This window comes from Fringilla coelebs, assembly GCF_963513975.1.
Source record: "Fringilla coelebs genome assembly, chromosome: 2".
NCBI classification, from domain to species: domain Eukaryota; kingdom Metazoa; phylum Chordata; class Aves; order Passeriformes; family Fringillidae; genus Fringilla; species Fringilla coelebs.
In genome coordinates, this window is record NC_140029.1 from 14,122,055 (window position 1) to 14,137,256 (window position 15,202).

The 15,202-nt window shown below is 38.3% G+C and overlaps 1 protein-coding gene across 1 annotated transcript; it reads right to left on the minus strand.

Annotated features, from left to right (window-relative positions):
- Positions 1 to 907: 907 nt before the first annotated feature.
- On the minus strand, positions 908 to 15,052 carry EIF2S3 (eukaryotic translation initiation factor 2 subunit gamma). The gene is made up of 12 exons (XM_084226473.1): positions 14,978 to 15,052; positions 12,708 to 12,771; positions 12,126 to 12,253; positions 11,886 to 12,007; positions 10,489 to 10,583; positions 9,157 to 9,315; positions 8,051 to 8,185; positions 7,082 to 7,176; positions 6,044 to 6,188; positions 5,445 to 5,614; positions 4,321 to 4,493; positions 908 to 2,147 (listed from the first exon to the last, which is right to left on the minus strand). Exons 1-12 carry the CDS (start codon positions 15,044 to 15,046, stop codon positions 2,084 to 2,086), a joined length of 1,419 nt encoding a protein of 472 aa, XP_084082599.1. The 5' UTR covers positions 15,047 to 15,052; the 3' UTR covers positions 908 to 2,083.
- Positions 15,053 to 15,202: the final 150 nt, after the last annotated feature.

The window sequence follows — 15,202 nt, forward strand, 5'->3', positions numbered from 1 at the left end:
ACCCATCAGCACACAATGTATTTGCACTTACACTGTTCACACTTGTCTCCCCAATGCAGAGACATGTTCCATGTATTCAGCAGTCTCAATATCCCATTACTTATCACTCATGTCAGCAGTCAAAGCTTTCCATTAGAGGAAATCTAACATTTTGGTGGCAGAAGAACTCTGTATGTGATCTGCCCCCCAGGCCCTCGCAGCGGTGTGACAGGATGTACAGCAGGGTAGAAAGAAGTGATCCTTGTGAGAGCCTCACTCTGCCTGGAAAAGCCACGGGGAAAGCAGGTCAATGCACAACTTCAGCAAGATTATGGCACTGGTGTTCTTCAAATTACAGATCAAGAGAGACACAATCTCCAAAATATCTGAATGTCTAAGAATGTCTGTGGGTGCTTAACCAGTTTCTCAGTTTCTCATAAGCTTTTCGCATGTGTTTCATTTGACCCACAGGTGCAGTGCACTGAGAAAGGACTCTGCACTCAATTTCTCCCTGGAGCTGGTGCCATCCCAGCACTCTGCCGTAGGTTACATTCTCTTTCATGCCCACCCCTCCTGCCATCAGACTAGGCAAGGCTTAGGCTTATGCAAGTTCCTAGAATTCACAGTTACAGAAAGGAGTTGCCAAAGCATGGAAGATGCAATCCCTGAAACAGATACATTTAAGATTGCAGATTGGTCAAGTACCTGAAGAGTCAGAGAGAACTACAGCTGATTCCTGCTTTTAAAATGGAAAAGCACTATTCAAAAATTAATGTATTTACTCTCAACACCATGTGAGGTAGTACTTTACAAATGGAAAAACTGAGTACAGGAATGTAGACAGAGTAAGGGAACACAATACAGTGCAAAATCAGGAACAAAATGCAAGCTATTTCATCAAAGTCCAGTCTGATGAGTGAAATTGTGTTTACCTTCAGAAAGCCCTTGAAGATATTGAATAAAACCAGAAGCAAGCCTTGAAAACACACAGTACTTTGTATCAAAATATGCTGAGTAGCATAACTTTCTAAATAGTATATAAACCAGCTAGAACTATGTATATTAGTACAAATGAAGAAGTGAAATCTAAATGGATTAAAGTATTAGCACCCTACAGTAAGTTTATTCCATTATGTTTTATCGTGAGGCATGTGATTCAGAGTAGCTAAACAAAAGTGGTTTTGTACCTTTTTTCCTCATCCTATTCACAATTCCACCATTACTCTGCCCCCACCCCAAATTATTCCTTTCTACAGTCTCTTCCCAATATTTTATATTTGCTCAACAAAATTTTAAAGTATTTACTCCTACTGTAGAAATAACTCCCAGGTCATTCACACAGAGTTTCATGATGACAAAGTTATGTTCCAATTAATCACATTCTTTTCATAAATCCATACTAAAATAGGCCAAAACCAGTACTGCCAGTTCAGATCCAGTTTACTTGTGGTTTTTTAGGGGGGATTTAAGAAAACATCTGGTAATATCAGAAATGACAAATTCAAGTCAGTCAATACTGCCATTCTAATTACAAAGTGTAATACTTTAGAATCCTAAAATCAAGAACCAGAGAAACAAAGAAATAAAGTTTTTTGTTGGTAACAGTTGTCTAAACAAAACAAATTGTGCAGAAAAGGTACTAAGCTTTCCAAGAAGAGTTTGCTTGCTTTTAATTTTTGTACTTGAACAATCACTGCAGTCTTTTGTTACTCAGAAAAACTGTATGAATTAATGAAAATAAGCAATATTTTATTTCAATACCAGATTTATGGTTTGTGTGTTACACTGGGGCTGGTTTGACTGATATTAAACAGATATGTCTGAAACACAAAGTAACATAAATTAGACATGCCATGAGACATGTACAATTAATTTCTACTAAAATGTGGATAATGAAACCCACATCTATGCCAATTCTTTTACACTTTTAATGGTGATAGTGACTAGTATTTTAGTAAGAGGGTAAAATTCAATAAAAGGTACAAGGACAGCCATACAACTCAAAGATACTGTTTGCACAGCTTCCAATTCCACTGTGAAAATACACCCCCTCCAAAATAGAAATAGGCACTTCATCTTTAAAAATGAAGCACTCCTTTGCTCTTCAGTCATCATCAACAGTTGGCTTGATTGTCACTCCTCTTCTGATCTGACCCCAACCAATTAAACTGAAAAAAAAAAAAAAAGGTTTATATTATTTTCACCAGTAGTCAGAAATATCCTGTATAAGTCAAGATCCTTCTGTCCTTATTATGCCTTCAGTTCTTACATTTTGAATTTTCTACACTTGTCTCCCACCCAAAACATTCTACAAGAACAAACCTGCTTAGTGGAAACACAGAATAGAAAAGGGTGAAGAACAGAGGACATTTGTGACCAGCTAAGGGTGTACTCCTGAACAGAAGCTGAAAATCTGAAAATATTGTAACTTATGTTGTAGTGTTGGATGGTAAATCTATGCACAGCTTGATCTCTTTCACCTGTGTCTGAAGTGTTGCATTACTTTCAAAGAGAAATGACAATTCAGTAAGATTACAAACAGCTGTAACTCTCAATGGTAGCCTGTGATGGTAACTTGGCTCTCGGTGAGTGCTGCTATTTATACTCAGGAAAATGAAGGCCCTTTTTATAGGCCACTATTGCCTCAGAAAAATACACTTGCAAAAAGAAATTCAGAATACATCCATTTCCACAGTCAGTAGGTATTTCATATTATTAAGTAAAACCTTTCCAGTTTCTGGTGAGAAACCACACATGCATCTCAATTTACCTTGCAGCCTGTTTTGAGACACCAGAAATGAAACTGAAGTTTATCAGAGCAGCACTCCCCACTTTTTATTACCATAACCGTAGGTCATAACTTGACCATCTTTGAATTCAGTGATCCTTGGGATCACTGGTGTATCCCATTTGCTGTTTAACCTCTCTCTATTCCTCTGTATATTTCCTTTTTATTTTATACCTCTTTTTAGTCTTGCTTTATGAACTTTCCTCTGTATTTTCAGTACTCCATTGTCTCAGGCTGCAAGTTCCTTTGCACAGTACCAACTGTATATTATCTTTACTGCAACTAGGTTTTATTATGCTGGTTTTCCCAGTTTGCCTTCTTTCCCTTTCCTCAACTTTCAGTTTCCTTATATTGTCTTTATATTTTTAATACAACACAGGAATCAACTTTTCAATAACTATCTTTACAGCAGGCTGCCACTATTTGCCCACCTCATAATCTAGAGACAGGTGGGCTTTTGGGCAAAATTTGGTCAAGTTTTTAACTAGGAAAGAATCTACAGAAGCAACAAAAGACACATTATTATTTGCACAGGCTATCAATCTACAGCTTAAAAAAAGGGGAAAAAAAGCATAATTTCTAACATAGTTGCTCCTCTTCCTTTTGCTTTACCTGACTTAATTTAGCTCCTGCCTTTTTTTTTCCTCCTGTTCAAGACACGTTATCTTTTGCCTTGGGTTTTTTTTTTTTTTTCAGAGAGTAAGCTCTTCCCTAATTTGTCATCTTGCTCTGAGACAGCAAGCACTAAATTCCTGTCTACATTTTCTTGTCATCTGAAAAAGAAACATGCATCCATGGATTTTTAAAGCTTGGTTCCTTTCCATACAGTACAGACTTCTTGTAAAAATGGCTGTGCTTTCATACTACAAGAGCTATGCAGAGCCAACAAATCAAAAAATTCATATGTTCTTATCAATCCAGACATATGAAACCTGTGACAGATACAGTATGTCTAATCACCTAAAGAGGGTCTGGCACTGCAATAAAGCAATTCTGTTCATCTTTTTCAGTCTCCAGATGCTTCTGCAGTCAGACATTTTATATTTGTAATTTGAATGGGGCAATCCAGTTGATACTTTATTCTTTCCTCTGTGCTTGTAGTACATAAAACATTCAAACATCCCTCCTCTGTTCCCATGCTGTTATTTCCAGGTTGCATTAGAAATCACTAGAATGCAGCTCCACAGCTAGAAAACCACTGAGGTGTACATAAAGATGCTATTTGGCTTAACAAGGTGAGAATTTCCCAACCCCTCTGCCAAGATTCCCTACTGAGCTCAGTTTAAAGCTTGGCACTTTGGGCAACAAACACAAACCTCAGGTGTTTCCTTGTCTTTTAACTAATAGGTACTCTCCCAATCATGGTGTTTGTTTAAAAAAGAGACAGCAATGAAATTAAGCATTCCACAACCATGGTGCCAATGTGTCAGGAGAATCCAGAAGAATTTTGAAAACAGACATACACTTACCTATTCTAGTACAAAATGAGATCCATAATTTTTTTTGTTAACAATGTAGCAAGCAGGTACCCTACCAACTTCGCACCAACTTACCGCCAATGTTTCTCAACTCTTCGACTCAGAGCAATTTTTTCTCCCACTTCTGTGCATACAGGGTTAGTTAGCACAATCTTCCCCAAATCAGCCTTTACAGCACTGACTCTCCCTCCAGTAGATAAGGATCCTATGTTTACCATTAGAACTTCATTCTTCGATAATTTTTGCACCTGAAGACAGACACACAACACTCTGAAACATAAGCTTTAGTACTAAAAAACAAACAGCACAGACAATACCAAGTTATCTTCCGTTACCTTCTTGCCACAAAAAAATATATAGCTGAGAAATACTATAAATATACACACACAAATTATGGGCAATAGTGTCAGTAGATAAAAGTTTTATATACAAAAGGACAAATGCATAAAGATATTGTACATGTAGTTCTGAGGTTCTTGGTATGATGTACTTTCTTGGGACTGATCTACATTTTCTATAAACTATACTGATGATTTCATATCATGTATTAAAAACACAGAGATACTGTAACAAACTGTGATGTTATACTGATTATTTACCGTGATGGTGCACTTTCATTTCCCTTACCTACATAAAAAAAATTTAAATAATTAATTTCACAGGATAAGAGAGCGCTGAAGCACTTTCCTCACTGTTGCATGAAGCAGTTTATATTTTTAAATGCTAACAGGAGAAATTATGATCTTTTGGGTAATTTGTGTAAAACAGATCGTGTTACACAAGTTTGTCCTGTGCCTCAAGTTCAGTTTTTCTTCAACCAGAGTATTTAAAAAATATTTAAACTTTAAAAAATTCTTCAGTGAAAAAAACCTACAGGAAGCATGTCAGTAGGAAGTAGATCAGTACCACTGTAAAACTAATTATTGCACAAATTAATAGGATGATAGCAAAAGAAAACAACTACCAGCATGTTACAAAAACACATAACATGACACACAAATACTTTATGGTACTTTAAACTACTGATAGGAATTTCTACTCCTCTGAAAATCATTCTATAGTATTAAACAAGCAGATAAGTTTTGTGACAAGCTTATATCAACACTGAGACAAAACGTCTAAATATAATCAAAGAAATATATTCATTAATGAAAATTAGCACAGGAAGCAAAATCAGGACAAACAAAAGGGGCACAGACCTTTGCAGCTTTCTTGTCTCCTTCAGTGCGGACACCCAGGAGTCGTCTCAGCAGGAAGTAGGAGATTTCCAGCTCTGTAAATATTTCTGGCAGTGCCCCAACCGCACCAAGAACTTGGCCCACCATGCGGTCAGCTCGGCACAACGTGGGGTCAATCTTCGTGCCAACACCTACAACACAACAAGGGGAGTCAGAAGGAGTAACTAAAAGGTAGCTATCATTTTTATGTGCTAAAATATTTGAAGATGATCTAAAAAAAACCCAGAGCATGTACTGGGAATTCCCTACTACCTGGACAACACTTTCAGAATGTCAGCAAGACTGTGAGCTCTGCCTAAACAGATGAAGAAATCTTCTGCTGTTAAAGCTGGTACAATTTACACTGCAAGCTGATCTGCATTGACCAGTGACATTCAGGAAAATTATTTAATTCTTAAATATCCATTTTTCACACCAACCCTGTCTCTCTCTACATATATGAATTATCTAAAAATGCCCGTGGTATTTTTGTTAATTACACTGAAATTCATTGCTGAATGAAACCGAGTGTTTTCTATACACATGAAGAAACGAATCTTTTCATAAGACAATATTCTTACCTATAAGGCCTCCTGGAGCAGCATATTGTAGATCATTGTGTTCAGCAAAGAGTGACACAATTTTGGAAAAGATTGGCTTGCACATGAGTTTGCCTTCACTGTCCTTGGACACAATACCAGGCCTCACCTCAATTTCCTGGCCCACCTAATGACAAAAGTGAAAAAGTGTTTAACTGGTTATTTCACAGGAATACAAAGCTGACAGATAAGACTTACATATCCCAAGATCTACTTTTTTTACGAGTCCTTGGTTCTGGGCTACTGTAGAACTTGTAGGATTTCTGTTCCACTGTTTAATGCAAATTCAACAATACTTACAGCAAATATAACAACTGATTTTCTTTTCAATACAATTTCTAAAACTACTTTAGCAAAGGATCTTTATCAGCGATAATTCCAACAATTAAATTTCAGTTTAATTTTTAAACACTGTATTTCATTTAGAAATATTTCAGCTTTGAGAAAAATTGAGTTAATTCAATCAGTGTAACTGACTGACATCAATACACTGCAAACCAGAGAAAGTACAAGCTGTAAAAATGTTCAAATATACAGTTTGCTACCTAGCCCAAAAAACCAATCCTTTTAAAGTTTCTGTCTATTGCTAGCAAGCAAGCAAAATAAAAAAAATCAAAATATACAGAACACTTAAATGGGGAAGTGGGACCTGTGAGAACCCACACACACTTCTAAGGTGCTTTTAAAGTTCTTTTGCTCTCCTGCTCCTGACAATTCAGCAAGCGGAGGTGGTAGGACAGGAAAAAAAATAGCTCCCTCTATTTTTGCGAGGGATGAAATCTGTTAGCATTATTAGCAAACGTTAAGACTACAATAATATATTTTAAAAATTAAAACCAGTGCTTCTTGTTCTGGTATTTTAAAACTGTAAAGTAAAACTGAAGTACAGACAGAAAGAATAAGTGTGATGTGACTGTATTAAAGTTTTAAAAAATCAATTATAGAGATACATTTTGTAGCAATTGTGGGAGAACTACTCATCATCATTACAAATTTCAGTCAGGAAAGTGAAAGGATTACCTTTAAAACACCCTTCAGAATACTGCCACCAGCAACACCTCCCTTAAGGTCATCAACTTCACAGCCAGGCTTGTTCACATCAAAAGATCTAATTACTGAAAAGAAGCGAGCATAACCAGGTTTATATTTACTATCAGGTTTTTAAACAATGTCTTTCTCTAGCAACTTTGACTGCTTTTGTTCTTATGAAAGGATAGACATAAATATTACAAAAACAGATCAATATTTTATTCCCAATTTTTAGGCAGTTAATTTTATTCTCAAAACCATTTAAACTACTCATATATATGTTTCATAAGACTTTTTCTCCATAGAACAAAGTAAGTTAAAGATCTGAAAAAGAAGGCAATGATCAACCATTTTACAAAACCCCTTCAACATTCACAATGTTAATAGTGAATACCAGAACTTTGTTTTAATGTACTCAAAGCTGAACACTGTAACCTTGATGAAATGTGGTCAATTTTTATGCATTTATGCAATGTAGGACTCCCTTGGATTATTAGGGAAAAAAAGGCAAGCAAATGAATTCCTGCATTTTATAGTATGCTGGACAAGAACTGAAACTTTGACAATTACAACCAGGCAACAGGAGACTAATACAAAAGATTTAACCAATTTATCAAAAATATTGCCATGGAAATAATTTAATTATCAAATTCATCAGTGTGCCAATATTTTCTTAAATCAAAACCTAAATTCATAGCAACTAAAGGAATGTTTTTAAGATAGATGAATTTCTCAATTTTATTGCATTTTAGTGCTGCCATATGCACAGAATATACACAAAACCAACTAAGAGTGAACCAACAATACAGCTCTCAGAAGACATGAAAGTTTTAAAAAAGAGTGTCCTAAATACTCCTTTTAAACCCACCTGTGTTTAGGGCACTCAGCATGTGCTATTCTAAGTGTAGACACGTTCAGAAAATGTTTGGCCACAAACACCCAGGCCTGACATTTACATACCAATGAGCCTCGGTTCAGATGTGAAGTCTCGCAAAGGGACCGGGATTTTCTTCACTATGTACTCGCAAACCACCTCTATGTTGTATTTCAGCTGTGCTGAGATTGGAATGATTGGAGCTCCTTCTGCAACTGTACCTAAAACAAAATCAACTTCAACATTAAGCTTTAATATGACCAAGTGTTCAGACCTTGTTAAAAATACTAATGAATTTCATGGCATGGTCTATGTGTATTTCCCAAAGCAATATCAGAGCATCTATTCTTGCATTCAACATTTTAGCTCACATCAGCCACACCTACTTTTTGAGGCATTCTGAATGTGCAAGATAATCTTGTATTGTAAGGGAGAATTCACTTCCTACGCTGTCATCAGAAATATTTTAAAGATTTCCTAAGAGAGGTCAATATCTCAGTATTGGATACAGCAGCGTTAATTTTACAGTCAGGCTTAATTATGACAAACTAAATTTCCTGTTAACTTAATGATTTATGTTTTTCAAATTTTGCAATACAAATACATATTTTAGAAAAATCCTTATTTTACAGAAAAATGCATTTAGTAATCGAGGTTTGTTAGACATCATTAGTTTTAATTATGTCTATGTTCCTTGTGATAACTCCAGCTTTCAAACTCCAAATTTACACATCAGCCACTCTGACAGTTATGAACAGCTTCTGCAAGGCAACACAGACAGATGAAAGAGCAATCTTTTGTCATTAGATTAAAAAATTAATATATTTAAACATACAAGCTGTCCCTAACAAGTACACCTCCCTTCTCTCCTGCACTGCAGTAAAATCACAGTGAAATCTCTACCAAAGAAGCACTCCAGGAAGAAATCACAAATCCACTGAAAGCTACTATGGAAGAGTGACTGATGTTAATTTTACATCTAGAACTCTGACCCACAGCAGTAACACTGTTGTATGCAAGCAGGCTGAAACAGGCAAGAAGCACAACTCCCATGGTCCAATTTTCACATTAACAGACCATGTACCTGCATTGCCCACGATAAGCTTTTCTATGAACATACAGAAAACCACTATATCCATGTCTCTACACTGAACTTCAACCACTTATTAGATTTCTGCTCACGAAAGCTTACCTTGTACAAATGCAAGAATCTGTTCATACTGTTCTTTAGCCTGGCTCTCTTTCACCAAGTCAATCTTATTTTGTAGAATCAAAATGTGCTTCAGTTTCATGATTTCTATAGCAGCTAGATGTTCTGAGGTCTGAGGTTGAGGGCATGACTCATTACCAGCTGAAAGAAGAGAAGTGATTGGAATATAGACACTATAAAGATAGATAAAAGTCCTACAGTTAGGATGTCTACTTTCATCTACTACCACTATATAAAAAAAAAAAAAAAAAAAAAGAAAAAGACAGTTGCCTCTCAGGAATCTACATGTGAATCAACCAAGTCAGTAGGCACCTCTTCTCCCCTATAGCTGCTGGCTGTAGCCTCCACACAATGCAGGACAGATAAGAGGCTGCCAGAGAGGTTCCCCCATTCTACCTGCTCCCACCAGGAACACCCACCCAAAATATCCAAAGATACCAATACCTAACTTGGCTTACTCCATCCTTTAGCTCTTCAGATATCTCAGAGTTGACCGTAGCTTAATAAACAAATTACCTTTCAAGAAGTATCAGTAAAGTCATAAAAACAGCATGATCCCCAAACTCTGTTATAGTTCTATCAAGTATGCGAATGGCGCTGCTATCAGCATTGTTTAGATTTCAGCTAAGAAGCCAGCATTGGCTGATGTGTGATTATAGTGGTTAATCTTGCCTGAAGTTTGCTCTATCACACTCTTGAGATAAACAGGCAGAAGAAATGATAGCTCATCATCTATCCCAGACTTTAAATTACACTATCGGAGGCTAGTTTTTTCTTTTGTTGACATATCCTATCAAGGTAAGATAATTGCTATATATCATTACAGAACACTAGAATGTTCTACAGACATAGAAAAATCAGTTTTACTCACTTTCTGTTGCTTGCAAATACAACAAAAGTTGTCTGGATTACATTAAATCTCCTGTACTTAAATTTTGCCTATATCTATCTGTTTGTACTGTTGTTTGTGAACTTTACTGTATGACAAAGACTACATGCATATTTAAAGGAAACTGAACCTTCAGAGAAACTCAAAATGCAGCTAATCTGTTCCCATAAAGTGATAAAATTTGTGGTACTATACTACTATACTCCTATCAATGGGGCCAGCTACTAGACTAGTGAGTATGGATAGCTGTGTTTGAAACAAACCAGCTTGTTACAGTACATTACCATTGTAGCACCACTTTAACACATCTCAAAAGCATTCACTTGTTTAAATTGCTCACCACATCCCAGGAGATTTTAAAGCCCACATAAAGCTGCCTCATGCTACTACAAAAGAGAGTTCTGCTTCTGGGTAGCAATCATTACCTATCAACAGCAGAGCTGCATCCATTACTGCTGCACCGTTCAACATGGTAGCCATCAAAATATCGTGGCCAGGGCAATCCACAAAAGAGACATGCCTGTTGCAGGAGAAGGTGAAACAGAAATCCAAAAGCCCATCATCAACAATTCCTCTGACCGATTCATGTCGGTGATTAGCCAGACACAGAAGTTAAAAGTATCCTTAAAATACTATTTTCAAAAAAGTTCTGAAAGAACACAAATGCTACTAAACAGCTACTGAATACTCCTTCTGAGTTTTCAGATTTAATACCACATGTCCACATTAAGTACCTCTTTAATATTTCACCAATTTACTCTAAACTAGATTACATGCACTGGGATAAAAGCCCAAAATCAAACCCACTAACCCAAACCCTAACATACCACATGGGATTTATCCTAACTCTTTTAAAAGGCATCTCCCATTCTTCAATTTTAGGAAACTATGCATCTTTAATGATATGGTTATAACTGCACTTGCAAAGATTTGTCTATAGACATGATGTTACATTTCCAACTTTATGGTTTTATTGTGCAGACCAAGATAGTTGATTCACTGTATTTTTTCCTGAACCTATCTAGTGAAGAATCCTTATTGTTAGTGGCACCAAAAACCAAGGGACTAATTTGGTGCTTTGCTGATGATGTTAGAACTCTACTACAAGCAAATAACCAGTAGGATAAAGGAATGCAAAGCTTTTAACCAGTTGTTTCACAATGACTGCCTGCCTGTCACACTCCAACAGAAACTAATCTTAGTACAAGTGCTCTGCTGGAATCTGAGAAAAGGAAAGACACATGGTTACAGCTCCACGTGTATTGTATCATAAACACAAAGTAAGAATCTTGTACAACAGCCTTCTTGACTATTCTCATTTGAGCAATCATTGTGCAGACTCACATAACCACTGCATAAAGACTGTGCTATACTTTATCAGAAATCAAGAAAATGAAGGACACTTGGCCTCCAGTGAGAGGCCTGATCTCACATTAGGCATCATATATTCATTCAAAAAACTTTGGAAACTCTGCCCTTAGGAAGAAAAAGTTCAACAAAGATCAACTTCCAAAAGAGATTTTAAAGATGTATTTGTGAGGTCCGCATTAGTTCTCAAGCTGCCTGGTTTAAAATGTACTTCTATTAATAGCAGAAATATTTAACTTAAAAGTCCTGCAAGTAGCTGAGGCCAGCAGACACAGCTGTGTTGTACCATGGAGTGCTCATCACACCAATGAATTCAGTTTAGACAATGCCTTAGCCCAGAGGTGCCCCATCTAAGTATGTGTAGTCTGCCAGAACCCATTCAGCTCACAGCTCAATCCCATTTTCATACAAAGGCAAGTAAACACAATTTACTCCAGTAATTTAAAGCAGTTACCTGACTAGTTTAAAGTTCCCTTTGGTGCCAGGAATATCTGTAGGGAACTCATCTGGGGTGCTGCTTCCACAGGATCGGTAGCACTCTGGTCGAGAGCAGCTTGGGTCATCCAGCTTGTAAATCTGTGATTTTTTAAAATTGAAAAAAGGTTTAATTCCTTCAGGGTTAGTTACCTGTAATCTAACATCCCCCATGAAATATATTAGCAACAGAGCTGCTACATTTACAGTGATGACTCACCTTTGCATTAGCATAACCCAGCTTGATTGTGATATTTCTTTCCAGTTCATTTTTAAATCTGACAGTATGAACTCCAGATATAGCTTTGACTACTGTCGACTTTCCATGGGCTACATGACCAATTGTACCTGTGTTTTAAAAGGAAATGTTTGTTAATAAACTAGTTTCATTTTGTGCAATGCTCCACTATGATCAATACATAATTACCCCAAATTCTCCACAGCCAGTAAGTCCATATGGTATACATATGGAATTTGTAATAATTTTTGTTTAAACAAACAAGACCTGAAATTGTGCTCCCAATGGACAGAGCTTTGCATTTTAATTAAACTCATTTCAATCCTTTATTTCAAGGTAAAACAAATTTTGCTTTAGCAACTATTCCCCACACCATTCAATTGTGTTCCTGAAGTAAAACTGATGCTTTTCAAGTCAAAAGGTCTCGACAAGTCCCTAAAACTACTATGTAACTGTTTAGGTACAAATTTCTTGAAAGTGTTACCACATAGGCACCATCTGCTACTGCAGGAGCATCAAAAAGTCACCTTAATGAACCCCTCTTTCTCATAAGGTTTTTTTTACCTATATTAATTGTTGCTTGTCTGCTGATGACTTCTGGTGAAAGAGGCGTCAACTTGGTAACATCCTGTATAAGGGAGATTTTAGAATTTATTCATCTTGTATATAAATGTTTAGAAAGTTAAAAATTTAGAAACTTGAAAATTAACTAATATTTCTATTCAGCAAAATCCAGTTATATTATGTGCATTCCAGTCTTTTAAGTGTGTGAAATACATGTGAAAAGTGAACAAGTCCTGCTTGTGAATCAGTACAGGCTTCAATTCAAAACCCTGACCACAAATCAGCCTTGGCTGCAAAGTGTTAAAGATGGGAGTAAACAAAACAAGAAACCTCAAAACAAGTATTTAACAAAAAACCCCAAGCCCTTACCTACCCCTGAACCTAAATTACTCATAACAGGCAAATCCATTTTTAACAGTCTACATGACTAACTGCACTAGTATTTTATAAACAAAGCTTTGTCAATAAACTTTGTTTAACTGGTGTAAGGTTCCATTACAGCCAATATGTAACTACAACTAACACTCTGGAGTTAGTGGGTCCAGAGGTTTCATTAGCACCATGGCTTTTTTTTTTCTTCTTAATGACTGATTTTTCCTCAGATACTGTTATTGCTGCTTTAGGTACCAGATAAAAATTCTGCTTTTCTAAATAGTCTGTTGTGTGAACTTATTGGTAGCCCCTGGCAAAACAGAAACCTCACGAATACACTTTGTATAGATAAAGAAACAACTCTGAAAGAGTCTAGTCTTTTTTTAAAGCTGTTTGACCAAATCATGGACAAGTGTTGAAATCCACTGAAATGTTCCTCTGTAAAGTTAATATCCATTCTGCATTGAATTCATATGGATGAGCCACTCAGTTCAAGCAAAGATTCATTCACATTAAATCACATTGTTTACACTGTTACATGAAGGCTCCGTGCAAAATGATCAAACACATCTGTGTAAAAATGTAAGCTCAATCATTCTGTTCTCAAGTATGACATGAATAAAATGTTCATCTTCAATACAAAGCAAGTTTTGAACACCTAAGACACACAGCTAAATTTATATTTCTCATATATCAAACTTAAAATGACTTCCTGGCGATGGGAACGTGACCTGCAGATGGCACCATGTGGCCGGGCGGCCAGAATTTCAGCGTGATGCAATTCCTGCCACCAGGAGAATTCTTCCTGGTGCACGAAATCAGGCACGCATGGAGGTTTTGCCTCAAGACTGGTATAAGGCTATTGCTCAGCAAGAAGCTTCACTCAGCTGTAAGCACTCAAGGGCCAGCAGAACAGGCCTTAAAGAGCATTCCTGCTGATGTTCCAGCCAGCCTCTATCTGTGCCTTTTCCAACTAGGAAACACCATGGTCAACAATGGCAGGAAGAAAAGAAACTATCTGAAATAACTAACACACCCGCCATAGGGAATTCCTGTGTTCAAGCCCAAAGTACAGCCAATATTATTACTGTAAAGACAAGTAAGCTGCTCCAGTTTAAACACCGGGGACACAGCAGCAGGACTTTTGACTATGTACATTATAACACACTTGCATTTGAACCATACATTAGATATACACTTAGACTAGCATGTAAGTGCAATAAGTGAGGCAGCCCAGATGAGAGATATTTAATAGGCAAGGCTGCCACAGCAGCAGACCACTGCAACTGGCTGCAGTGGTAGCTGCAGTGATAGACAGAACAGGTATTTCTCGGTAGTTGTTAATAGTTTAGAAAATTTTCTTGGCAAACCAACCAAGACAGGGCTGGTAGCAAACTCCTCAGGCTTGCTGTAATGAAACACCTCAAATTTATGGTTCTACTTCGGAAAAAGAAAAGTCTTTAATACCACAGAACAGGGCAAACCTTACACGAGGAAAACTGCACCCACCAGTGAGCCATAAAAGCTTCAGCTTCAGCCGCGCCGGCAGGACACGGAGCCGCTGAGCCTAGCACTCACCGGCAGGAGAAGCGCCTCGCCCGGCCGCCCCACACCCACCAGGACCGGCAGGACCTGCTCCCTGCGCCGCCGCTCTGCCCGCGTCCCCCTGCCCTCGGCCCACGTCCCCCGCCGCCCGGCGTGCTGAACGCGGCTCCCCGAGGCGCCACCGCCTCCCGCGCCCCTCGGAACGCATCGGCCACGGTGGGGCCCAGCCGAAGGCTCGGAGCCCCTCGGGCCGCACCCCTCGCCCACCCCGCCGCCCCCTCTGCTCCCAGGGCGCCGCCGCCGAGCTCCAGGAGCCCGATGTCGCTCCGGGGCACCCCGCGGGCGGCGCTCACCAAGGTGCCGAGATCTTGCCGGCTGAGGTGCGGCTGCCCCAGAGTCACTCCCGCCTCATCCCCCGCCATCTTGGCCCAAGTAGGAAGTGAGGAGTCCCGCGCGGCCGCCTGACCGCCGGCTCCTCTCGGCACCACTGCTGCCGGCCCGCAGCCTCCGGCTCACAGCGCGCTACCAGCCGGCCGAGGAGCGGACACCGAGCTCAAGAAAAAACCGCGATCAGCGCC